This window comes from Siphateles boraxobius, unplaced genomic scaffold, assembly GCF_051911475.1.
Source record: "Siphateles boraxobius isolate OS27281-9 unplaced genomic scaffold, OSU_SipBor_1 118, whole genome shotgun sequence".
Classification (NCBI taxonomy): domain Eukaryota; kingdom Metazoa; phylum Chordata; class Actinopteri; order Cypriniformes; family Leuciscidae; genus Siphateles; species Siphateles boraxobius.
This window is the reverse complement of record NW_027508720.1, coordinates 402,546-429,738: the sequence shown is the minus strand read 5'-3', so window position 1 is coordinate 429,738 and position 27,193 is coordinate 402,546. Positions and strand designations below refer to the sequence as shown.

The window sequence follows — 27,193 nt, the reverse complement described above, 5'->3', positions numbered from 1 at the left end:
AATAGTGCATGAGGTATAGGGGGCCGATTTGCAACTCTACTTTTCTCAGTGAACTAGACAATATGTCATGCACCTCACCTTATCACAAATATAGAAGCAAAATGCCAGGGTCTATTCATGATGCACAAATATATGAGTCATTGCACCACAAGTATAAATTATGCCACTTTAGACTTAACAATGTTTAAGTTCTAAATTAAAGCACACCAACTTTTCTTGTCCTCTCTGGTTATCTTTTTCCGTGACACTGGGCACAAGCACAGTTTAACCCAACCCACTGCCCGAGGTTTCCGTGTCTATCTGGGCTGATGCCTGCTGAACCCATTAGACCACAGAGCAGGCCTGGAGGTCAGAGATAAACCCCCGGTTTCAGAGACGGTGAGCATTCAAACAATTGTACAATATGTTTTGTAAAAAGCGCTATATAAATAAATGTGACTTGACTTTACATTCACACTAAATGCTTTAGCTCCCCAGTACTTGAGCGAGCTCTTAACCCATTATAGTCCTTAACGTCTATTGCGATCTCAAAATTCTGGCCAGTTGATAATACCTAGAATATCTAAATCGACTGCTGGTGGTAGATCCTTTTCCTATTTAGCACCAAAACTTTGGAACAATCTTCCTAACATTGTCCGGGAAGCAGAAACAGTCTGTCAGTTCAAATCTAGACTAAAACACATCTCTTTGGCTTAGCATACACATAACACATTATAGACTTCTATAATTCAATATTAGTCTGCATAGTTTAGATCAGCCGGAACCGGAAACACTTCCTATGCATCCTGATGTACTTGTTACAACATTAGAAGGATGGCGTCTACACTAATATTAGTCTCTCTGTTTATCCCGAGGTTTACCGCAGTCCGCCGGATCCAAGCCATATCCGGATCTGATGAAGGACCTGTGCCTGGACATGACGACAACGCATCCCTGAAGTGTCATCTAGTCTCTCCACTGTGAAGACCTCCTTCCCTTTACCTCTGTAGCCTACTTATTAAACGTTGTCGGGATAATACAGATTCACGTGGCAACGCAGAAGCGATAAAAAATTCGGTATTATACATTTTTCATGGCTGATACCTTGGAACCTTTTTCATTGTTTGCGTTCTCGAGCCCCAGGCACTGTTTTATGCAAATGAGTGGCCGGATCGCATTAAGGGTTTTCTGTTAGAACGGTGTCGTGTTAGCGGCCCCTAAGTTAATAACTAATTATCTTTGCATTGGAAGTGAATCAATCAAAACTAACTTTAGCTGGACAATAACTTTATTCTAGATCTGCTGTAAAGCCAACGCAATCTCTGTTACTTTAATTTCCCTATTATCAGTCTGTAAAGCTGCTTTGAAACAGTCCATATTGTTAAAAGCGCTATAAAGGTTACTTGACTTTAGTATGTCAGGGAAATTTGTTTACTGGAACGATTCCATGATTCATAAAAGTCACTTTTTTACATTTTATTTTACATTTCACCTTTCATTCTCTTGGAGTTACTATGAATATGCTATCTATATGTTTCAGTTTAAAATGTTGTTGTTTTTTCAAAATGGATGCAAATGCATGTTTCCCAATATAATTTCACCAGTCTTATTTAGCCTCTAATTGTGTTTTCGCCCTATATGTTCTTCATACGTCACTGACCTCGTTCCCAAACTGATGTTCTCCAAAAAAAAACAGTGCAGTTATTTACGAACGGCTCGCGAATCGTTTCGACCGAATCTTTCGAAAGAACAACTCGTTCGCGAGTGTCCTGAACTGGAGACGGAGCCCGTGATTCAGCGCCTGCTATCGGCCGAGGTCAGATCGCATATGCTCCACATTCCCTTCTGAATCTGAAGCGAAGCTCCGCCTCTGACCATCGCAAATCTGTGTGTGTGAGAGATGAACTGGAGCAGAAAGCCGTCCTGATAAGTGAGGTCCAGAAGCGTCCCAGTCCAGTTGAGTGTCGGTTCGATGATGGCTGCGGCTGTGGAGAGAGGAGGGGTCCGGGCCGCCTTCATGAGCCCGGGTGTCGTTGCCCCGGCTCCCGCACCCGCACTCGCACCCGCGGCGCCCGGAGGATCAGCCATGGCCGGAGCTCTGGGCTCGGGCTCGGGTGCGGCGGGTTCGGTTCCCATCATGCCCGTGCCCATGAATTTGTTTGCAACGTGGGAGATTGACCGCTCATCTCCGAGCTGTGTTCCGAGGTACATCAAACCTAATGCTATTATTATTGATATGTGTGAATAAAGCTTCAGTGTTTAGGCATTTTTCTGGTTGCATGCTTTTCTGTGCATGCAACATGGGCTTTAACTCGCGCATGTTATGCTTGAGGTCAAAACAAAACTCGTGCATTCAGTGTTGTGATGCTGGTGAATATATGAACACTGGAAACATGAGTATGTTCATTTTAAAGGACATTTATAGACATGCCAAGTGTCTGTAGACAGAAATCATCAATAGTTTGAACGGATTAATGTGCTTGTTTGGTAAAGCAGGTCTCAACAAATCATATTCATGCGATGTTGTGATGCTGAAAACCCTAATATTTGGAAACATGTTAGTGCTTTTTTATAGGCACATTCCTTTGTGTTTAGTTTGGTACACACACACACTCACACAATAATAAACACACCCACTAAAGTTAAATAATTGCAAATGAAAGCCTGTGATTAACAACTACACGATCATTGTTTGATTTCAATATCAGTCTTCTGATATATGCTGTCAACATGCCGTTTTGTCTCATTATAGTGTATTAATATCATGTAATAGCAACTTTGCATTCATTTACTGAAAAATCGTCTTGTTTTGGATTGAAAATGAGGATTAGCATGTTTTAAAAGTGCATGTTAATTGCATGAAGGCTTTTTAAGTCTGGAGTAATCAGTGGGCTCAAAAGCCCTTTTGTGTTCATTACAGTTAAATCAATGCATTTCAGCTTGTTGTAATGGCCATGATGAACATTTTTTTTTTTTGCAACAACATGCATATTCTACATGATTTTAAGAATGACATGCACATCAGGTTATATACAGAAGATTACATGAGTGTTGAACTGGCACAAAAAGTGCGACACGATTGTGAAAGCAAATCCTTCCATATAATGTCGCTGAAAGATGAATAGTGAGGGAGTTGATCAGCTCTACGTGTATTTGCACTATGTATGTTCATATAGACCTCTATAGGGTGAAATAAAATGACTTTTAATGTGCTCATCATCCCATTATGTATTGCAATATTTTCAAGAATTATCAATACGTTATTCCATTTCCCCCGTTATCACTTTTTCTAACAATTGCGAGTTAATATCATATAATTGACATTTTCTCAGAATTGTAAGATATGGTTTATATCTCACAATTTGGACTTTATAACCCATAATTGCAAGTTTATATCTTATAATTCTAAAGAAAAAGTCAGAATTGCTTGATATAAACTCGCAATTAAATTGGAAATTGGCAGTTCATATTATATCTCGCAATTCTGACTTTTTTTCTCAGAATTGTGAGATATAAACTTGCAATTAGAAGTTATAAAGTCCAAATTGCGAGATAAACAGTCGAAATTACATTTTTTATTTTTTATTTCGTGGCAGAAAAAGCTTCCATAAATAACAAAAATAATAACTAAGAAAATAGAAACAAATGTGATAGGTCACACTGGAACTTTTGGGAACGCTCCTTTTTACCTTTAATTTATAAGGACAAATACATAAGTAAACAAATAAAAAAATAAAAATAAAAGGGCATTCATACAGTACTTTTTACTCTTTGAATATGTCTTAAAATGCTAAATAATATAGCCACATTTCACTCTATAGTAATTAAAAGTAATTAATACTTTGCTCTTGGTATTTATTTATTTCTTTTACAATATTTTACAGTATTTATATAATCGGATAAAGTAGTTCGTACTCCCATATGGAGTTGTATAATCACATTCGTACATTTTCAGCTTTAGGAGTGGACCTTCATGGTTTTCACGTTTTACTGATGAACCGAAAGCAAAATGTGAGTGTGAACCGAAAGTGTGTTTTATTTCAGTGGACTTTCTATTAATCAAGCATCGTAAAGCATAAACAAGCACATCCCGGGTTTGTTGTTGTCAGATCAAACCTTAACACAAAACAGCAAGATAAAACAGTTCATACTTTGGGAATCTAAAACAAAATGCATTTAATGGAACATCAGATTCACTAAATATGGCAGTTTACACATAAATTCTGGTTGCACTTTATTTTAAAGTACATGTACTTACAGTGTACTTACCCAAGAAAGCACTGGTAATATAAGGTAACTACATGGGTTAAGGTTAGCTTTAGTGGTAGGTTCAGGGTTAGTACCTAGTTATAATCCAGTTACTGTAATTACTACAAGTACATAGTATACATGGGGAACAGGACTGTAAAATAAAGTGCTACTTAAATTCTGGTCATGCATGCTGTATTTGACAATACAATGCCTAAAAACATCCCTTGGCCGTGACAATGTTTGCAATGTATCACAAAATGTAGCAAGTAGAGATCTGTTCCACCTCTCTGTTGTTGTTTTTGGATGATGGGCTCAGTCTTACGGATAGCACATTACGCTCCACAGAGAGCAGCGAGAACTGGTGGGACTAGATTAATCAGCTCGGCCCAGATGTGTCTCGATGGCGTCAGTAATGAGAGCAGAACCGTGTCTCGCATTGGGACTCGCGGGCGTCCCTCAAGGATCTGGACTTCAGTGCTTCACAGCTCGAGAGTCGTCATCTCAAAGAAAGGCCAAATGTGAATATCACTGAATGCCAAAGCCTTTTCTGCTCTGCTTAACACAGCATGATGGTTGGATGTCCTGAAGAACGATAGCTCTGAGTCTCTCTTAGGCCCATTGGGCTTGGGAATCAAGAATCTGTTTCCTTTTCCATTTTCCCAGTTCTGTTAATGGATCATAGTTGTACTAAAATACTGTGAGAGTTCAGTGTTTTCAGTCGTGACTTGCATCGCAATGGCTACGTTTACATGCTACCAAATAATCTGGGTTGTTTTAACCCAAATTTCAAATATGGACAAACAAAAAATGTAATTAAAAAAATGTAACCCCAATGGCTGGGTTTTTCCATAATTGACCCAAATTTGGGTTAAAACAACCCAGCACTTTTTAGCGTGTAATAATCGGATTCACTGTAAAAAAATATTTTCATGATTTATCACAATTTTTTTTCTTCTGTCAAATCAACTTAGATAATTAATGTAGTTCAGATAACATTATATTTTGAGTTTCTTTTGATTAAATCAATTTCCTTCATTGCGTTAACTAAAATTTTTAATTTCAAAGAACTCAATATTTTAAGGCAACCAGGTTTCTTTTTTAAGTTAAACCAATAATATATTTTTACAGTGTTGACGGCTCAATCGGACTGAAAAACCTTCATGTAAACACTTTAATTGATCCGATTGAGCTCGGTGTGAATGAAATTTCGATGGGATTGAATGGGTTGTTTATTCCTTTTCTAATCCGATCGAGAGAACGTGAACACTTGATGGGATTGAAAACCGAAACTGAAAGGACTGCGCATGTGCAATGACGTGGAAATAGCGTAATAACGCGCGGACGAGCTTGTTCCTGTTGTATAAAGTGTCATATAAACGATTCAATGAGTGTCTCGTCGTTCTAAAATCCTCATTTCACTCCTCAGCGTCTGTCAAATCTATTACCATCTGACGCTTGTGACATATAAACGCGCACAGCAACATGTTTAGCGTTCATGTAAACACTTTTCAGTCCGATTGAAACAAAAGTTGTGCATGTAAACAATGCCATTGTTTTGTGTTTCGTGAGGTAGTTTCCATCATCCAGTGCTAGACTAATATAGCTGCCCTATAAACACACAAATGACCAGGGCCGCTTGAAGACATGTATAGATCGTTCCCTCCTTCCTCTTGTCCTTGCGAAGACAAACGAGTGTAAAGCCATCCAGGCATAGATCAGCCCTCAGTAATTAAACATGCGGCTCCCATCAGTTCACGCAGCAGTAGCATGTCAATTATTCATGCTCCTTCATTGGGCCTTAATTGGTGTGTGACTCCGTGTTGGGTCATTATTTCTGATGAAACGCCAGCTGATGTCGGGAGGGTACATGATGTTGTCCTTTCCCAGAGATCCACACGCATCACTGTACCTCCTGAAAGCCATCGGTTTCCGTCGCTCGAGGATCCCTCGGGAAATTAACCGCACTGTCCCGACCTCCTTTTCTGTTTTAAAACCACTGATACGCACTAAAAGGACTTCAGGGCGTCAGTAAATGTCTGCAAAAAATGACCTTACATTTAATGTCAATAGGGTCCAGTGTTTTTGAAATATCAAAATATGTTTGTGTTCCGCAGAAGAAAGAATGTGGGGTTTGGAACATGAGAGTAAATTATGACAGAATTATTGTGTTTGGGTGAATTATACTAACAAGAGTTTTTTTTTCCTATTAATTAATTATCTTTTTTTTCTTTGTCTTTTTTTCTCTCGATAAATTCAATTATTTTTTCCTTGAAAAATCTGATTAGTTGATTAGTTATTATTGGTTAACTTACCAGTTAGTAATAACTGTAACATCTGCCATTAATTTTCCCACGTTTTATTCAAACAAGTTATCTTAAAAAATACTTACTTTACAAATAAAGAAATCCCTACATAAATAAAGTGCCAAGAATTAAAAGATATTTATCAGTAATACAAATGTCCATTAGTTCAACATAAATCCAATGGATGCTGATTATAATCGGAAATGCATTATTTATTTAATATTTACTCAATGTTTCTAAAGGAAGAAAAAATCACTCTTAACTAATACAGGAACGCGTCTCATTTGGTACATTAGTAAAATTACAGGTTAAAATTAACAATAGAGTTCGAAATGAATATGTCCTTATTATTTACTCTGAGGCCATCCCAGATGTATATTACTTTCTTTCCTTGGCCGAAGAGAACTTTCCAGGATTTTTCTCCATCTAATGTAACATAGTCCATATTTGACAGCCCAAAATCCATATTTATGCGGCTAGTGTGTAACCATCAGTCATTTTCAGGAAATAATCAGGACATTTTCAATTTTGGGTGAACTATTCCTTTAAATTGCGCATAATAACTTGAATTATTCAAAAATGCATAAATTATTAACAAGTTAAGTAAAAAAGCTCCTCTCTAGAGTTCTTTTTCCAGCTAATTAACAAACTTTGATCATTGAACAACTTTAACAAGCTGTTTGATTTGTCTTTTGTGGTTATTGGATTGCATTTATTAACTTTCTGTGGATAATGGAAGGCATTTATTTGGCCCCAGAAAAGACTGCCATTAAAAATGAGCACATTATAATTTGGAAGAATCATTCATTGAACCAACAAACAATTCTGTACAATTCCTATCCTGTGTACTGAATGTGCATAAGTGGCTGTGGATGTTCACTTAAAAAACAAATGTAAAAGCAGTAGGCTTGTTGTTTTTTTACTCCGTTATTGTAGACCTGAAGGAACTCATTGGGTTCAACGCTGTGATTAACTGTATAGTTTCTTGCTCTTGGATGATTCGAGGTCTTTTTCTCAGTATTCTTTTAGTAAGAGGTCATCTTCAGCATTTGTCAGCTCAATGGAAGCTTTTTTTTGAGGGGGGGGGGGGGGTATATCTAGAAATGCCAGGACATTGCTATTTGTGTTTGCTAGGTATTTTCTGGGGTATTATTGGTGACATCATCAACTTTCCAAGGGTGTTCTGGGTGGTTTTAGGACATCAGAACATCATAGTGTAGATAAATAGTGCAGAATGTGAAAATGAAACCATCAATCAGAAAGATGCGTGACGGCTGTTCGGGGGCAGCAAGTGTGTGTGTGCATTCGTAGGGTCTGGTGTTTTCATGTTTGCATGCATGAGTCTGCAGAGATTGTGGCGCTTGTGGTCAGAATGAACTGTATGCACTCTCTTCCTCCTATTGTTCTTCCTGTATGTGTGTGCATGAGGGCATAGTATGTGTATACTCTACCATACAAAACTTTGGCATTAGTATAAGATTTATCTTTTAAAAAAAAGAAAGAATACTTTTATGCTGCAAGGATGCATTACATTGATCAAAAGTGACAGACATTCACACATTCGATACACATTCAAACCCAGTTACCAGCTCAAGCAGGATTTTCTTCAGCAGGGAAGACATTTCCTTCAGGAAGAAATGACGACTGCATTCATCTCTCCCACCTACTTTTCTTTCATCTCGTTCTCTCACTTCCTCTATCCGAATCACTCTGCACGGATAGCACAGGTTTCTCTCTCTGGCTCTACTCCTCCGCTAATGGAAAATTACCCATGGCACCCCAGGGCAGCGCTGAGATTTGAGGCGACCAATAGCAGCGCAGCGAGAGCGATCGACCCGAACCGTGATCAACTGCAGTAAAGTTACAGATAACTTACATGTGGAGTGAAGAAACCCGTTCTGCTCCTGTACGGATCAGCCAATCTGTTGTATAATTAGCCTTGATTAACGCTGATGTACGAGGAGCAGAATTGATGCTTGCAAACAGCTCTAAAAATACACAATATTGAAAAGATTTTTGATAGTCCTACACTAAATACAAAATTCCTGTTCAAATATAGTCATAGTGAAGATATATGGTGTGTTTTATGAACATATGAGCGTTTTTATTAACACTTTTTAGTGTGTTTAATCATTCGTTATTAAGTCACGTTGTGAGAATGTGTGTGTGTGTGTGTGTGTCGGCATTTCATTTATTGTAAGAAGAGCTCCATGCTGCCACTTCCTGTGACTGTTCAGTCCATCCCAGCCTTTTATTTAGTTCATCTATTTATTCATACACAATAATTAGGTCAGTGATGTTAATGTGTGAGATTTAGCACCTAACAGAAGATGATTATACTCTTATTCAAGAACAACACTTCTGAACAATAAAAACAGAATGCAAGATACCCCCCCGCCCCCCGTGCAACATTGCAAGTTTTTTTTATTTCTCCACGTTTCTAAGGCGTTCTGCCACAAATAAAATACAGTAAAATCGAGCTAAAAATAATAAAAGCACATTTTCCTTTTTTTGACAAAAAGGTTTTTTTAAAATAAGTCTCTTCTGCTCACCAAGACTGAATTAATTTCAACAAAAATTCTGTAAAAACAGTGAAATATTATTACAATTTAAAATAACTGTTTCCTATCTGAATATACAGTATGTTAAAATGTAATCTATTCCTGTGATCAAAGCTGAATTTTCAGCATCATTACTCCAGTCTTCAGTGTCACATGATCCTTTAGAAATCACTCTAATATGATGATTAGGTGAATTTAGTGTATATGTATTATTTTTCTATTCGTTGATTGTTTGTTCTGGATAGTTTCTTATTGTTCTTCAGGCAAAAATAATAATAATTGTACATAATAATAATTATAATGAGAGTATTAATAATAATACTACTACACAGCAAGTCTATATGCAATTATAATACACAATAATAATAATTGCATTTATTATTAATTTTATTATTATTATTTATTGTCCACACATCTTTCACAGTTATGTTTAGTTCTGTTTAGTTTAATTGTGTTTTGGATCTGTTTTCCCTGTTCTCTTTTGCCTGTGTTCCTAGTTAGTCTCCAAGGTTGTTAATTTAGTACCACTGTTCTGTTTTCCCTTGATTACTCCCTTGTATATTCAGTTCCCTTCAGTTCATTCAGTTCTTGGTCCGGTATAGTTGCATTTATTGGTACGGGGTTGTGATTTATGTTTACTCCCTGTGATTCTCCCTGTTATCATGCGCTTCATTAAAGCCACTCACACCTGACAGAATACTGGACCAAAGAAAGTGAAAATATGGACTAACAAACTTCCCAGGTCGGTCCTGGTGAGTATTTGCAGCCTGAACGAGCACACAAAGGCATGGTGGTCCTCTGGGGACAGTTTGTGTAGTGGGTCCCAATTCACCATCCTGAGGAGGACATCACAAGCCCCACTCCAGACCCAGAGCCCAGCCCACCCCTCTCACGGACAAGACCCCGAAGCCCATAGCAGTGAGCCTACCGAGATGAAAGAGCCAGTAAAGAGGACTGAGACAGTCATCGCTCTGGAGAATCAGTCAATAAATAAGTCTGACCAGGTGTGCGAACAAGTTACATTGTCCGTGCCCGTAGAGCTGCTCGTGGAGTTCAAGGGGGTGGAAGAAAGCCCTACCCACACTCCTGCCATTGAGGGCGAGTGGCAGCCCCTCACTCACTTGGCTCCACCTAGGCCCATCGTCCGTACGGCTCCACCTTGGCTCCTCATTCACTTGGCTCCACCTAGGCCCATCGTCCCTCCGGCTCCACCTTGGCTCCTCACTCACTTGGCTCCACCTAGGCCCATCGTCCTTACGGCTCCACCTTGGCTCCTCACTCACTTGGCTCCACCTAGGACCATCTTCCCTCCGGCTCCACCTTGGCTCCTCACTCACTTGGCTCCACCTAGGACCATCGTCCTTACGGCTCCACCTTGGCTCCTCACTCACTTGGCTCCACCTAGGACCATCGTCCCTCCGGCTCCACCTTGGCTCCTCACTCACTTGGCTCCACCTAGGACCATCGTCCTTACGGCTCCACCGGGCTCCTCACTCACTTGGCTCCACCTAGGACCATCGTCCCTCCGGCTCCACCGGGCTCCTCACTCACTTGGCTCCACCTAGGACCATCGTCCCTCCGGCTCCACCTTGGCTCCTCACTCACTTGGCTCCACCTAGGACCATCGTCCCTCCGGCTCCACCTTGGCTCCTCACTCACTTGGCTCCACCTAGGACCATCGTCCTTACGGCTCCACCGGGCTCCTCACTCACTTGGCTCCACCTAGGACCATCGTCCCTCCGGCTCCACCGGGCTCCTCACTCACTTGGCTCCACCTAGGACCATCGTCCCTCCGGCTCCACCTTGGCTCCTCACTCACGTGGCTTCACATAGGACCATCGTCCTTATGGCTCCACCGGGCTCCTCACTCACTTGGCTCCACCTAGGACCATCGTCCCTCCGGCTGCACCTTGGCTCCTCACTCACTTGGCTCAACCTAGGACCACCGTCCTTACGGCTCCACCGGGCTCCTCAAGTCACTTGGCTCCACCTAGGACCATCGTCCCTCCGGCTCCACCTTGGCTCCTCACTCACGTGGCTCCACCTAGGACCATCGTCCTTACGGCTCCACCGGGCTCCTCACTCACTTGGCTCCACCTAGGACCATCGTCCTTACGGCTCCACCTTGGCTCCTCACTCACTTGGCTCCACCTAGGACCATCGTCCTTACGGCTCCACCGGGCTCCTCACTCACTTGGCTCCACCTAGGACCACCGTCCCTCCGACTCCACCGGGCTCCTCACTCACTTGGCTCCACCTAGGACCATCGTCCCTCCGGCTCCACCTTGGCTCCTCACTCACGTGGCTTCACATAGGACCATCGTCCTTACGGCTCCACCGGGCTCCTCACTCACTTGGCTCCACCTAGGACCATCATCCCTCCGGCTCCACCTTGGCTCCTCACTCACTTGGCTCCACCTAGGACCATCGTCCCTCCGGCTCCACCTTGGCTCCTCACTCACTTGGCTCCACCTAGGACCACCGTCCTTACGGCTCCACCGGGCTCCTCACTCACTTGGCTCCACCTAGGACCATCGTCCCTCCGGCTCCACCTTGGCTCCTCACTCACGTGGCTCCACCTAGGACCATCGTCCTTACGGCTCCACCGGGCTCCTCACTCACTTGGCTCCACCTAGGACCATCGTCCTTACGGCTCCACCGGGCTCCTCACTCACTTGGCTCCACCTAGGACCATCGTCCCTCCGGCTCCACCTTGGCTCCTCACTCACTTGGCTCCACCTAGGACCATCGTCCCTCCGGCTCCACCTTGGCTCCTCACTCACTTGGCTCCACCTAGGACCATCGTCCCTCCGGCTCCACCTTGGCTCCTCACTCACTTGGCTCCACCTAGGACCATCGTCCCTCCGGCTCCACCTTGGCTCCTCACTCACTTGGCTCCTCCGGCAGCCTGGCTCCACCTCGGACGCTCGTTGATGTGTCTCTGCCTAGGTCTCCTAATCCTTCGTTCGGTCTCACTGGCTCTTCGGCTCCACCTGGGTCTCCACCTCCATCGGCTGCATCTGTCGTCCCCTCTGGGTCCGCCTGCCAAGTTTCCACCGGGCCATCATCCTGGGTGTGCTCTGGGTCCCCGTCTGGCTCCTCCAAATCCCCCACCCTTCCTCCTCAGTTGGATTGTTAAAAAACGACCCCTGGATATATGCTTTGGATAATGTGAGGGTTCGTTTGTGATAGAGAAAAAGAATAGCTGTACCCACAACAGCACTTTCGTGCCAGGTGAAATAATTTACAGTACCGAAGAACGGTGTATACAACCCCCGAAAACGTGTCAAAGAAACAAATGAGGACACAATTTTGACATGGGTATTACACTGGTATTACAACGTAAACGTGGTTTATGAGGATATTTCCTGAGCCTTCGTAATTAAAATGGCTTAAATAGCCTACTAAAGATGTTTTATTAAAATCATTACATCTGTGGAATGTCCTCATAATGATAGGTGCACCAACATGCACCTACGTGTGTGTGTGTGTGTGTGTGTGTGTGTGTGTGTGTGTGTGTGTGTGTGTGTGTGTGTGTGTGTGTGTGTGTGTGTGTGTGTGTGTGTGTGTGTGTGTGTGTATCTGTGTGCAACAGAGATCAAGACAGAGCAGTGCTTCAGATACCGTCAGACAGACACATGAGATGAGTCAACACCATCTGTGTCACAACACACAAATATATGTGTGTGGGAGAGAGAGAGAGAGCCATACATACATACTGTCATTCAGCATCTCAGACTAAAGAGCAATTCAGCTGAAATGAAAGAGGAAGCTGTATGGATTTGGGATTTCGTGTCATCTGGGACTGGGATAAACACACAGAGATTAGAGTATGTTAGAGCAGACATTCAACCCGTGCCATTGTTCTGAGCAAGTGGGGTGTAAGTGATGTGCATTAAACACATGCACACACACACAATGCAGTTGATCAATAAGAGATTAACAGGACTGTTTTTCCTGCATTGTGTCCCCCTTGTTCATTCCAGGATGTTGTTGATGTTCCTCTAATGACCATTATGAATATATTTAAAAATAGCATGACAGGGCTGTCATTTGCATCTGCAGTGTGTTGGAGCGAGTTTAACTGCATGTTTGTACATGGTTTACGTTGATTCCACATGGTTTTAGTATCAGGTGTCTTTCAATAGGTGATGGGACTGAATTAATTTTATTTTAGCATCTAGTTAGAATTCACTGAGTGCAAATAGCATATTTTCTTAGCAATATATTCTATTTACTTTAAAAGCAAGTAGCAACTAGATTCTATTTACACTAAGTGAAAATAGTGATAGATTCTATTTACACTGTAAAATTAGTAGTATTTTCTTTGCAATAAGTGCAAATAGTAGTTAGATGCTTTTTGATCTTGTAGTTATAAGTAGTGGCAGATACTATTTGCAAGGATGCAGTAATAACAGAGTGTAAATGATAATATTTTTTAATATTATTTAATGGATGTGGTATTGGGACATTAAAGCCCGCCCTACACCTACCCCTAACCGATAAACACTTTATTATTAAACGCACGTTAGACACTTTATTTTAACTTTTCGATTTTTTTTTTCTTTTTCATTTTTATTGAAAATAAATGCCTTTCCGATCTGATATGTGATTGGAAAAGGGTATAGAGAGAGTTCGGCAAAAGGCAGATTCGAACTCTGGTTGTTTTGTGTCAAAACGTACTGCCACACGCTTTACCGCTACACTATTGACAATCCAGCGACATCTGTGATCGGGTCTGGCCCAATCAGATGTCAGTGGGCGGAGTTACTGTAACAAGCCTCTGCCAACAAGCCGGGCTATTTGCACTTATTGTAAATAGACACTCCGGAAAAGAAAACAAGACCAAAGTACAATATTTTTACAATAAGTCTTTTAGAACCATTTCAACCAAGAATCAAGTCATTGAATCAAACAGTTTGAAATGATTCACAGAAATGAATTCAGCTTACTCTAAATGTGGCAAAAATGATCCGTTGTCAATTGTGTAGCGTTGTATGAAGCACAGCTCACACTAAAGTCACTTTCACACCGAGCAGCGTTGTGTTGGTAAACGTGCCAGACCCATGTGACCAACTTTAACCCGTTGAGAAATCTGTGTAATGAAATATTTCACCCTGACGTGAAAATCTATTGAAATGACTGAATTTCGGCCAATGAAATTCACCGAACAACAGTACATGTACCCATATGCCATTTTTGCTATCAAAATGCTCTTGTATTTGCAATATATGAAAGAAAGAAGAGTCATGAAAGTAGAGTATTGGCATGCTCTTTAGGACACTTAGTAGTCTTGGCCTGATATATGTGAATACTTTAAAATGTCTGAGTATAGTTCATTTGTGGGTCCTTTTGTGATTCATTTGATTTGTGCAATGTCCAATTTTAAATTCACCATGAAACCAAAATTGACAATTCCTGTTTTTATGGAATATTCGAGTATTTATTACAAATAATTTATCGGTGCACATTATTTTTTTTAATTCATGTTCCTTATATTCTTGAATCAGAATAACTTCCTCTTGCAGCATCTCTTCTCTTCTCTGATGACGAGGGCGGGGCTATAACCTGTCAATCACATGATATCAACCAATAGCAAAGCACAACCATCCAATCAACTCACCACAGACAAAATCAAGCCCCGCCCACATTTGTTCTTGTTCATAAGGCCGTTTCACTCTGATATACGTCACAATAGGAAAGAAAAGACGAGCGCAACTTCAGCTTCATGTCGACTTTAAATCCATTTAACACCAAAAGCACTGGTCACTTGCAGGTGGTTAACATTTCTGGGATTTAGTTAAAGTGTGCTACTTTAATGACCAAATAAAAATCATCTCCATGTTCATGATGGATTTAATATATAATTGCGAACCGCCTTCGTTTTGTTTATAATGTCTTCAGAGATATTTTAGGTCAACAACACATATAAGGGAAACTATGTTTTGTTTATATGGTTTGTTTCTTTTCCCATGCACTGTACACACAGGCAAGAGAAAGAGTTATTTCCAGTTTGAGTCAGATCAAACCTGTGGCCGTGAGTCAGCAGAGAAAGGGGCACAGACTTTCCCTCAAAGTGATCGCAAAATAATGCTGTAGTCTGCTGAGTCAACCGGTGTGTGTGTGCTTCAGAAAAGTAGAGCAGGGCAGGCGGTCTCTTCTGTTGTGCTGGTGACGCAGTGCGTTTGCATATCGCTGTGTGTGTGATGCTAATAAGAGGCTTGAAACGCTTCCTCACCGTATGGTGATGAAATATACCGTACTGGAAGAGCAATGTGGTATTAGTCTTGCAAATCTTGCAGTTTTTCATAAAAATGTTGGAGCCTGACCTCTGAATGAGCGGGGGGGGGGGGGGGGGGGGGGGGGGGGGGGGGGGTTCAGGATGGTGTTCATTATGCAAACGCTGCAGGTTGTTGTTCATTATTCTTGAGATGCTGCCGTTGGGAGACAAACACGAGGCTTTGATCTCGAGCTCTCAAAGGAGAACAGAAGAGGTGTTTACACGGTTAAAGTGCTTTACAAGCAGGACAAGGATCTATGGGGGCTGTTTGTGTAATAATAGGAATAGAATGAAAACTAAAAATAAATAAATAAAATGAACACTCTCATTTACATCGTGTCAATCCAAAATTCTTATTGTCGAATACAAAATAAAGAATTTCCTGGCCACTCTTTTCCATTTACAGGCCCGATATATATGCGAAATCGAAGAAAAAACTGGTGTGACGTTAATTTGAATGAAATCAGGCCAAATCGAAGTTTGTTCGTTTGTTAACCCAGTACACAATATGTTGTGCAACTTCACGCTTTCACATACTTGTCACGGACAATGAAAGAAGTCAAACAGCCATTCCGATTTTTGTTTTCACTGTGGCGTTTCTTAAACAACACCATATACAAGAGTACGTAGTCGAGAGAACCGGTTTAGAAGTCTTCTTCTGCTGTTCACTGTCGTGTAGCAAAATAGTCTGTGTGTGAGCGCCACCAAGCCAAAGTTTAACGCAACTGCAGCGGCTCACATGTGACCAAAAGCGCAAATCTTATTGGTTGGCTAGTTTTCTTCACAGTGCAATGGAAAAGAAATTAGCATATTTATGCCATGTGAATGTTGAAAAACTGTTTGTCCAAATTACGTTTATCACACCGAATAGTCATACCAAACATTAATCTTGGCGTGTGAACAGACTCTTAAATTATAAAATTCCAATTTTTTCATTTAATGACAAAAATAAAAGAGCACCATGAAAGTATCATAAAATTAATTCACTATATTCCAGGTCGTCTGAAGACTTTCAAGGCATGCTTTGTTTTTTTTATATTTCTGTTTTTATATTCCAGTGCGAGGTTACAACAAATCTCTTAATTTGCATTTTGTGGTGGCTGGCTGTGTAATTTTATCATTAGAATATAAACAGAAATTGGCTTGGTTTTGTCTGTGAATAAGATGATTTAGCATTCAGGACGTCCAAGCGTCGGGATCTGACGGAGATCATTGATTGGCTCGGGTCATTATGGGTGTCGGTCTCATGTGCTTCTGTCCTGCTGATGTGATTTACAGCCCACGACTGCACTGAAAATCACTGTTGATTAGAGCCATTCACTCATTTTGGGAAAAGACACTGACCTTGACTTGCTGTTTGAAGGTCAGTTCTGGTCTCATACTGTTCAGAAGTGTTCATTAAAGAGAAATGAACCAGCCGGCAACGAGGTGAATCACAACATTACAAACTATGATTTAAAGCAAAAATATATTTGAAAATCGGACGATAAGACAAATGTACAATACACCTTTAATGAGGGAATGAACTACAATCCCATGTAGCATCGTGGATGATATATATTCAAAGATAAAAATTGTGGATAAATATAAATAAATCTATTTGATTTGAAAAAAAACAGCATATTATGCTTAGAACAAAAGTGGATATTGACATGACATGACCAATCAGAGAAGAGTAGACCAATCACAACAGACTGGACCATCTGACCAATCAGAGCAGAGTAGAACAATCACAACAGACTGGGTCATCTGACCAATCAGAGAAGAGTAGACCAATCACAACAGACTGGACCATCTGACCAATCAGAGCAGAGTAGAACAATCACAACAGACTGGACCATCTGACCAATCAGAGCAGAGTAGAACAATCACAACAGACTGGACCATCTGACCAATCAGAGCAGAGTAGACCAATCACAACAGACTGGACCATCTGACCAATCAGGGCAGAGTAGACCAATCACAACAGACTGGACCATCTGACCAATCAGAGCAGAGTAGACCAATCACAACAGACTGGGTCATCTGACCAATCAGAGAAGAGTAGACCAATCACAACAGACTGGACCATCTGACCAATCAGAGCAGAGTAGAACAATCACAACAGACTGGACCATCTGACCAATCAGAGCAGAGTAGACCAATCACAACAGACTGGGTCATCTGACCAATCAGAGAAGAGTAGACCAATCACAACAGACTGGACCATCTGTCCAATCAGAGCAGAGTAGACCAATCACAACAGACTGGACCATCTGACCAATCAGAGCAGGTACCATTTTATACTGCATTGCATTATGCAATTTTGACTTGCCATAAATATGTTTACAATATTTTTACATTTTGCTAACATTATTTGGTTGCTTTAGCAGTTTCTATGAGTTTATGAACAATTTACACAGAAACTCATGTTTCATGTATTTTAAATTAATACCTTGCGCCTGCAATACATTCTGTATAACCTTCAGCCCACACTTTGCGATTACATAATTCATATCCTGTGGCATAACGCACACAAACAAAGGAACACGGTGTTTTTGACGGCAGATATAGATTCGTGTTTGTAATCGTGAATGCATGTTCGATCTGTATTTTCACATGCATGACCACAAGGTGTGCCGAGATTACGCTCATAATCAGGGTCTTAAACACACACAAACACACACGCACACACACACACACACACACTCCTCCCTCTGGAAAACAGGCTTTGATGTTTGCTGAACAGATTGTTGGTCAGGTACAGAATAATTCTGTTTTAAGACGGGCTATTTATCATGACGGATTTACAACCACAACAACCTGCACAGCTGACATGCACCTCTGTTGACTGATGGAAACACACACACCGTGTGTTATAACACACTCCTGACGGAAGGCAGTGTGTGGTGTCTGGCCCCGCGTGCCGCGCTCACACCGTCTCCGTTAAGCTTCTTACAGTCGGGGAATCATCATCATCATCATCACCCTGTTCCTGTTCATGCCAAGAGTCCAGATTAGCCCCCCCCCCCCCCCCCCCCCCCGAACACACATCAAACTGAACCTGGCACTCGCCAACGCCTACTAATCAGATTTACTGTTTCACATAAAGAAAATATTATAGAATATATATATTATTACTGTGAAGAGGATATGTTTTTAATAGATAAAGATAATAATAAATAGAAATATATATATATTGCATAAAGAAATGTAAGTTTGTTTTTAGGTCTGTTAAAATGTCTGCCATTTTGACAATTAACCTTTTTTTCTCTCTAAAATTCCCATAAAACATATTTGTACGCTTTTGTAATGCTTTTATTTGGATATTATACTAAGGCTCTATTTTTTTTTACTCCATTTTAGTAAAATGCTGCAATACTTTTTTTTTTAAATAAAATGAAACAATTTACAACAAGTTTGAGGTCAGTAAGTTTTAAAAAAATATTTTATTTTGATAATTTTTTTATGATTTTAATTTATTAATACTTTTATTCATTAAGGGCACATTTAATTAACCAGAAGCGACAGTAACTTCTATTCCAAATAAATGCTGTTCTTTTGAACTTTCTATTCATCAAATAATCCTGAATCTACAAAAATATGAAGCGGCACAACTGTTTTCAACATTGATAATAATCATAAATATTTCTTGATCATCAAATCATCATATTATAGTGATTTCTGAAGGATCATGTGACACTGAAGACTGGAGTAATGATGCTGAACATTCAGCTTTGATCACAGGAATAAATTACACTTTACTATATATTCACATAGAAAACAGCTGATTTAAAATTGTAATAATATTTCACAGTATTACCGTTCTTACTGCATTTTTGATAAATGCAGCCTTGGATGTGTTGGTCATTTCTGTGTGCATGTGTATAACAGTAAATGAGAGAATGTGTGAAGTGCTGATCATATCCGTGTTGTTTATGTGTCAGCATTTCTTTTACAACAAATGTTTATGTAAATGAGATGCAAATGGCGAGGAGCCTTTAAGGTCAGAGGTTACATTTCAGATTAAAACTCGCATTTCAAGCGCTGCATGTTTAGCTACAGTTCAAGCATTCAAAAGTTCATTCTGACCTTAAAACCATTGACAAATCATTATATAAATGAGTACAAGTCCGTCCGCTTGCATGATTTCTCATTTTTACGATATTCAAAAAAACTAGATATTCTGTTGAACTTCTAATTTAAAGAGACACTAACGTGTTTAATGTCCGGGGTCACAGGTGATTAATCGCACTGTGTTTGCGGGTCTGGTAAATCTGGGATGTTGTCCTGAGGAGATGCTGGATCAGCAGTGGTCGGGATCTTATGTAAGACTGACACTGGATCCTGAGAGACGGAGCCAGAACAGTGAATGCGCCTCTGTTTGTGTTTTTTCCATGATCTCCGGCTAGGAATGTGCGGGCCGTTCCCGGGCATTCAGTGGCCAGCGTGAATAGCTGCAGTTTGAGCTGACCCAGCAGAAACACTTCTGTTCCCCATCAAAGCCATGAATGAAGACCAGCTGATGGGATGTGACTGCAAATAGAGCCGCACGTCCAGTTAAAGGGGTCAAACTGGGTGTAAAAGTGCTTAATGAGGACCTGTAAATACAGTATGTAATGAACAAACCTAATGATGAGTTTCAAATTTCAATCCATGGTTCATCTTGCTCTGATTCATTTCACCTGTGAAGAGGTTAGCCAATCATAGCTCAGCTCATTTACATGTAAAGTATTAAAGGTGCAGTAGCATAAACAGTCTGTTTAATTCTAAAGATGGAAATGTGACTATTATTTGATTAAAAACAAAAACTTTATTGTTTAAACATCACAACGTCTACATGACAATGGTAGGGTGCAAGCGCGTAATAAAAACAACTTAAATTCGCCTATTATTCGACTAGAAAACTAAATTTTATGGTTAAAACATCGAAACTTGATCATGGTATGAGCTACTGCTCAGTTTACTCGTTTTACTAGCCAATCATAACAGAGCTCATTTACATATAAAAGTCTTAAAGGCACAGTAGCACAAACAGCCTGTTTACTTCACAAGGTCTTGGAGAGGGTGGACATGGGAAAATATTGTTATGCCTGTTTGTAGATATAAGTGGACAATGGGCAAAAAATGAAATGATAGGGAGAATGACATCTTTAGTGAAATCACCACACACCACAACACTTAAAGTGTGGCTTGTGTCAGTGTGAGTCTGTAACGTTAGACTTGGCAAGTGAGATGAGTGTGAGGTTGTGTGTCTTTGTTGTAGAGTTAGAGACCAACGCTGGATTTACAGAGAGGGAAGGAGTGAAAATACTGAGAGAGAGAAAAAATAAGAGTGAGATATTTCAGTCCTCAGAGAGGGTGAGTCATACAGGACAGAGAAATAGAGGTGTGTGTGTGTGTGTGTGTGTGTGTGTGTGTGTGTGTGTGTGTGTGTGTGTGTGTGTGTGTGTGTGTGTGTGTGTGTGTGTGTGTGTGTGTGTGTGTGTGTGTGTGTCTCAGACTGATTCTCAGTTACTGGAAGATGAAGGTGAAGAAATATCAAGCATGAAAGTCATATTCGCAGTTCAAAGGCTCCTTTCAAATCCAGGATCCTTGCTTTTTCATTTCCAAAAATATTAAGGGGCGACACACGAACACATTTTGATATTAAAAAAAATCTGAGGAATACATCAAATGATTCAGAAAATAATGTGAATTTCAGTGGAAGCCTCCTGTGTTTCTGTGCTACCGTGATGATGTCACAGGATGTGCTGATGATGAAAATTTACATCAAGCGCACTGTACGCACATGCATAAAAAATGAAGTATACTTTGGGCTTTACTTTTCTAAGTAATCAGATTGTTCAGAATTTTTGGTCGCACATTATATTTGGTTATCTTGAAGGGATAGTTCAGACGAAAATACAAATTCTGTCATCATGTACTCGCCCTCATTTTGTTACAAACCCTTAAGACTTTCGTTCATCTTCGAAACACAAATGAAGATATTTTTGATAAAATCTGTCACTCGCTTGACAGCTACGCAACTACCACTTTGACGCTTCAAAAAGTTAATAAAATCATGAAATGAATCCATATGAATTGAGCGGTTTAGTTAAAACTTTCTGTAGAGACACGATCGCTTTATACGATGAACAGAATAAAACCCTAAATTCAAACTCTAACCCCTATAATCCAAACCCTTATGTACTTTTAAAAGTATTGTCCCATTTTGTCTCGTCCATTAGTTATCACTGTCAATCATAGCAGTTTCCGTGCATTTAAATATGGTTGTCAAATCCTGGGCCCGTATTCATAAAGATTCTAAGAATCCTCTCAGAAAACTCTTAATTTAGCTTAAAAACTTTTATGTAGGAGTCTTAGCTTAAGAGCGATTCGGGACCGATCTGAGAGCAACTCTGAGTAAGGAAAAGACAAAAACTTTTATCTTAGTGAGGAGGCGGGGTTGACCCCGTTGCTATGTGTGACACAATCTTTTGAAGACTGTGATTGGTTGGTTGTCCAAGAAGGGAAAAAAGAGTGATTTTAAGTATAGGGTCTATTCTAAGCCTTCGAAGCCTTCCTGCTATAGAAACTCTTAAGCCTCTTAAAAGTCCTCCTCCGTACTCCTAACAATTTTGACCTTAAGACCTCTTTTAAGGGTTAAGATGCTTTCTGAATTACTTTTTTCTTTACTAGGATTTTTTCTTTAATTCTAAGAGTAAACGCCCACATTTCTAAGAATTTTCTTAGAATTTCGTCACTAGAAGCTACTCTTTGCATTAAGATTCTTTATGAATACGGGCCCAGAAACTTAGCAGTGTACTCAGAGCAGCATGAAAAACTAAACTTGTGTTGAGATTGTGAATGAGTGATAAACAGAAAGCAAGGGAAGAGTCTCACTGAATTCTGCACTCTCCCGAAATCTCCCATTAAATTACCCAGAAAAATTTGTCCCAGGAACTTTTTCCCCCCAGACCTGTTGCTGTCTGCGTTTCCATCGTGGTCTAAAGTACCGGTGACATATGACTTTACACTTCCCGCTGGATTTCGTCCTCTGCATATAAGCTTAATAAAGCCTCCCAGCAAGCAATAGCCGTCATTTCTCTGTCTAGCTGAACTATAGACTGATATAGTCTGGCTATGAGTAACTCACTTCTAGCCAAAATAACCTTGAATTTGGTTACATGTCGTTTTTACCAAAATAACTTGTGAGATGTATGATATTCCATCATTGTCAACAGTGATTACAAGGTGTTTGGTTTAATTTCTTTGACATGTGCTATGCCTCTATTCTTGGGCTCTGGTTTAGACGTGTCTCACATTTTCCACTGATAGCCCAAATATTGCCTTGTTTTAGCCTAGACGTCTGGGCTGTGTTTGGACGGCTATACGCTTATTTCACGCAGCCGTTATTTTGAAATCGAAAGCGAGGCTCCGGTGGGAAGAAAACCGGAAGTGTCGCCTTTAATCAAAGCAGAGTCACGAATGCGATGGCATATTGTTGTGTTTAATGTAGACATTAGTTATTCTAAAAATGTACATACATTTCTTTCATACTTTAGACTATATACAGGGAAAGTCATTTATAATATTTTTTTTTTTCAGAAAGTAAAAAAAGAAGCAGGAACGAACTATATACATATCCTATATTGGATATTAACATCCAATAGTGTAAATCGCGGCAGCAGCTTCAGGTTGGTAGTCCAAGGCATTGTTGTTTATCTTTACTTCCGGGGTTCTTCCCACCGGAGCCTCGCTTTCGATTTCAAAATAACGGCTGTGTGAAATAAGCGTATTAGACGTCTTGCTGGACTGAAGCTCGTCGTCGGTTCATCTGTCGTATTTTTTAAACTCCCTTGTTTTGATTTGAATAGCAAACAACTCTCACTGCAGCAGACTGTTAAAAATGGTGGTTGAAATAAAATGCTGTGTGAACTCAACCAATCAACATGTTCAGCGCCCAAGTCCCACCCTCGAAAGTTGCTGAACTTTGAAAAAGTACTACCTCGTGAACAGAGACTTTCTGAGGAACCAGGAACATCATTTAGGCCCTGGTCCCTGCCATCGACACACACCGGGGCATATTGCACATAGGGCATATTGCACCCGGCGCAAATGACTTTGTACACTGACGCATGTATCATTCCTATTTTGCACACGCGCAAAGCGGACTTTTCCCTCCACAGACACACGTCGGTTAACTAAGAAATACACTTGCGCTCCCCGGGGCGGTTCAGCGGAAAGAGGAGGCGTGTTCCGGCGCAAACTTTCCCTCATGTTATTTTGCTGTTAGTGTGAACAACGCGCATACACTGTAGATGATTCTCTCATCTACACAGATGCATTTAACTTTTTGCAAATGATACATTATTATAAGGAAAAATATTAAAACACGAGGGAAATCGTTTTGTCCATGACGATGGGGAAAATAGGCATAAAGCTTACACATTTACCCAAATTATTATATGCATGTTTAACCGAAGCTAATTTGGGTGGGTTTGTCCATTCCCCAATGTCACTTCTCTTTCTTTTACGGCCCTGGCGAGAACATCGATCTCCTCGGCTGTGAACCGATTCTGAAGCGCGCCTGGTAAATGCGCCGTTATAATAGTATTGCGGCATGGAACAAGCGCACCTCGTTCATCATGCTCTTAAAGGGAATGTGATATAAAGCTCTTATTGGTTTGTTTCCCGTTACGCCCAAACCACACCTATGAATAATGAAGCTACTTCAGACCAACCCCTTTTAGATTTGCGCCAGACGCAAGAGGCATTTATCCCGCCGGGAAAATAGCAACAGCGCCGGGATCCGCCCACAAAGTTACTTGCGTTTTGACACTTGCGTTTCAGATCGTTAAAATAGGGCCCACCGAGTCGCTAGATCCTGGGGGAAGTTCCTGAGGTGGATTGTGATAGAAAAAGCTGTTTTAATTGTACAATGAATCTCGTATATACGTCATGTTTACACTGTTGGTTATAATGAAAAGGTTCTCTCGTTGAACAAAAATAAACCTTGTGAGTTTTTACCGGTGTTAAGCAGATTCTGACTAACCGACTGACTAGCAGCTCTGATTGGCCGTTGGTTTCATGCGCTCAACAGATATGATTGTGATTGGCTACAATGCTCAACGCTTGTAAAAGCGTGATGTGAATAGAAACCTTTGATGCTCAGAGAGCGCTCAAACAGACATGAATGAGAGTGCTTGAGAATAGCGTGGCACCGAATATATCCGAGACTCGGTAGCACTTTTTTTCAGTACCGATGGTATAGTTGACAACCCAATTAGATCCCATAGATTATTTCTTTATTATGTTTGTTATTATTAAACGGTTATTATTTTGCCCTGTTTTTACCTCATTATCAATCAAAACTTTGATAACATTCCCTCTGTTTGTTTCCTGTGAGGCACTTCTCAGTTTAGGTGAACATTTAAAAGAGCATGTGAGCAACCTCTGGAGTAAATCTTCTGGTTTCTACACGAGTGATTCACTCATGAAGACTAATGGTGCCTAATATCTCTCTCTCTCTCTCTCTCTCTCTCTCTCTCTCTCTCTCTCTCTCTCTCTCTCTCTCTCTCAGGTTGTGCAGTCTGACCCTGAAGAAGTTGATCGTTCTGAAAGAGTTGGACCGCGAGCTCAGTTCTGTCGTCATCGCTGTCAAGATACAGGTAAACGGACCGCATCTGTGTGTGTGTGTGTGTGTGTGCTGTGATGAAGGTGCGGTGTGCTCTGCGTTTGGTATCACACGGGCTCAGAGCTTTACACCAGACATCGTGGTAACTGAGCTGTTGCCAAGGCGACAGCTTGCTCAGTGGGAAGATGGGATTGAACGCAATAAGATGGCGGTTGGGGGGGGGTTGAAGTGCATTGTGGGATATATTGAGAGGGTAATTTCAGAGCACTTGGAGGCCCTCGGCATTCCACATAGGTCGCTTTGGTCACACTACTTGTGTTTGGTACTTTTGTTAGGCTTTGACAGTTTCAATAGAGAAATATACAGTAGTGGCCTAGGAAAACTGACAATTTCACCCTTTATTCAAATATTAATAACATATTTTGTACACATATTGGAGTCAATTGTTTTATTTGTGATAATAATGCAATAAAACATGACGAATTGTGCGACATCATTTTTGTTCTGATATTTAAAGAAATAATGCTGAATCAAAGACACAACCATCAAAATATTATGATGTAGTCAATGTATGCTTTTTCCTGTGAGCTTTTTGTTTTTCTATACATTTTTTTTGCTAAATATTTTTGTCAGATAAATATCTTAAAGTTTTTTTTTTGTCTTCCCTCATATTTAAAACATTTTTTTTTTCAAAAATGGAAATATTTTCCTCATATTTTGATGGTGTAATCAAACTTGTAGGGTCATTAAAATCAAATATAACCTTCGGACATCACTTTTGACCACTACTATATAAGAGCGTCTCACAGATATTATATGGATTACTAGATTTGAGGTAAATAGCACCATTAGTGGGGCTTTAGTGTTGTCATGACACTGTTTTCTTTTAAATAAGAATTACAATTTAATGCAACACTATCTTTGCCGTATAAAGACTGAAACGGTTAAATATATGCAAGACAAAAAGGACAAATCAAAATTCAGCATGTCAATTATTGCAAGACAGGTGAACAATCAAAATTCACTTTGGTAATATTACAGTGACGTTGTTGTTGTTGGGTTAAGGGGAGATGTTTCAACTTTAAGGCCAGGAATTTTTGGTGCGTTAAACATTTTAATTAACATTTACATGAAAATTGGACCAAATGTTCCTGCTAGGCAGTAGGACTGCCATGGTGTGAATCTTACATGCAATACTTAAAATTAAAACTTTTGAATTAAAAAAACTAATGTTTTGAGAATAATCAGTGCACTGTAATATTTCAATAAAATAATAATCATTATAGCATGATAATCATAGGATTTTTACACAAATCCTTCCATAATTTTTCCCTTACATTACTGTAATGAAAAAACATGATAAATGTTTTAAAAATTATTATGCTTTTTTTGTAGATAAACATAAAATTGACAATTAGAGGTTTTTCCTCAGGCCATGGATTTGAGCTTACATGTTCAAAGACATAATAATTGCATGCATTGACACATTAACTTTGACAGCCCTACTATTTATATATCAAGGTAGTACAGTATTACAGGTATCATTACAGTTTTACAGTTATGCGAATACAAGAATGATGACAAAGAGGTATTTCAAGAGGTTAAAAAAACATTAGCAATACAGTAATGTTTAGGAACAAATTTTCATGAAAATAATGTCACAATGCTAACTAGTACAGGAATGAGTGTCAGTGATATTTAAAGCAGTCTGTAGATGAATCTTTATATTTAATTCCCAACAGGAAATGATGATGTCACTCATTCAGTGAGGATTAGAGCACATCCTCTTAGGGAACATGAAGTGCACTTGTTTCGCCCCCTCATCTCTTCCTGATGGATCAATGAAGGTTTTGAACGGGTTTTCTGTGTTCTTCAGACACTGTAAATAAAGCTTTTGTTATATTCCCTAAGCTGTGCCTCAGTGATTAAAATAATGTCTGTTCATCAAAAGGACTGAAGATAGGTTTCTGACAGATATCTCATTATTTCTCCTCTTCTGCTCCCTGAAGTGTCCGCTTGAATCCACACTTTGAAGGCTTCAGCATTCACGACTCTTCCCGAAACAAGCACACTCAGCGCGCTTTTGCTTTTCATTCAGAGCTTGTTAGTGCAGTGAGACACTTTCTCTGTCTCTTTCTCTTTGACGGGTTGAATGTGCTTTTACAGAGAAACCTTGATGGATGGATGCATTCTGTGGTTTCCAAAAGAGCTTCTTCACTTC

The 27,193-nt window shown here is 40.1% G+C and overlaps 1 protein-coding gene across 4 annotated transcripts in view; it reads left to right on the top strand.

Moving 5' to 3' along the window:
* The first annotated feature begins 1,766 nt into the window (after nucleotides 1-1,766).
* Nucleotides 1,767-27,193, top strand: part of LOC143710936 (phosphofurin acidic cluster sorting protein 2) — a 79,693-nt gene continuing 54,266 nt past the window's right edge. For 2 of the 4 annotated variants that reach the window (XM_077202212.1, XM_077202186.1), the window contains exons 1-2: nucleotides 1,768-2,184; nucleotides 24,919-25,006. In XM_077202212.1, coding sequence (XP_077058327.1) covers nucleotides 1,952-2,184; nucleotides 24,919-25,006 — 321 coding nt within the window. In that variant the 5' untranslated portion in view covers nucleotides 1,768-1,951. Of the gene's footprint in view, nucleotides 2,185-24,918; nucleotides 25,007-27,193 lie in introns of all 4 variants that reach the window. The other 2 variants (XM_077202195.1, XM_077202204.1) reach the window with 2 other exon arrangements.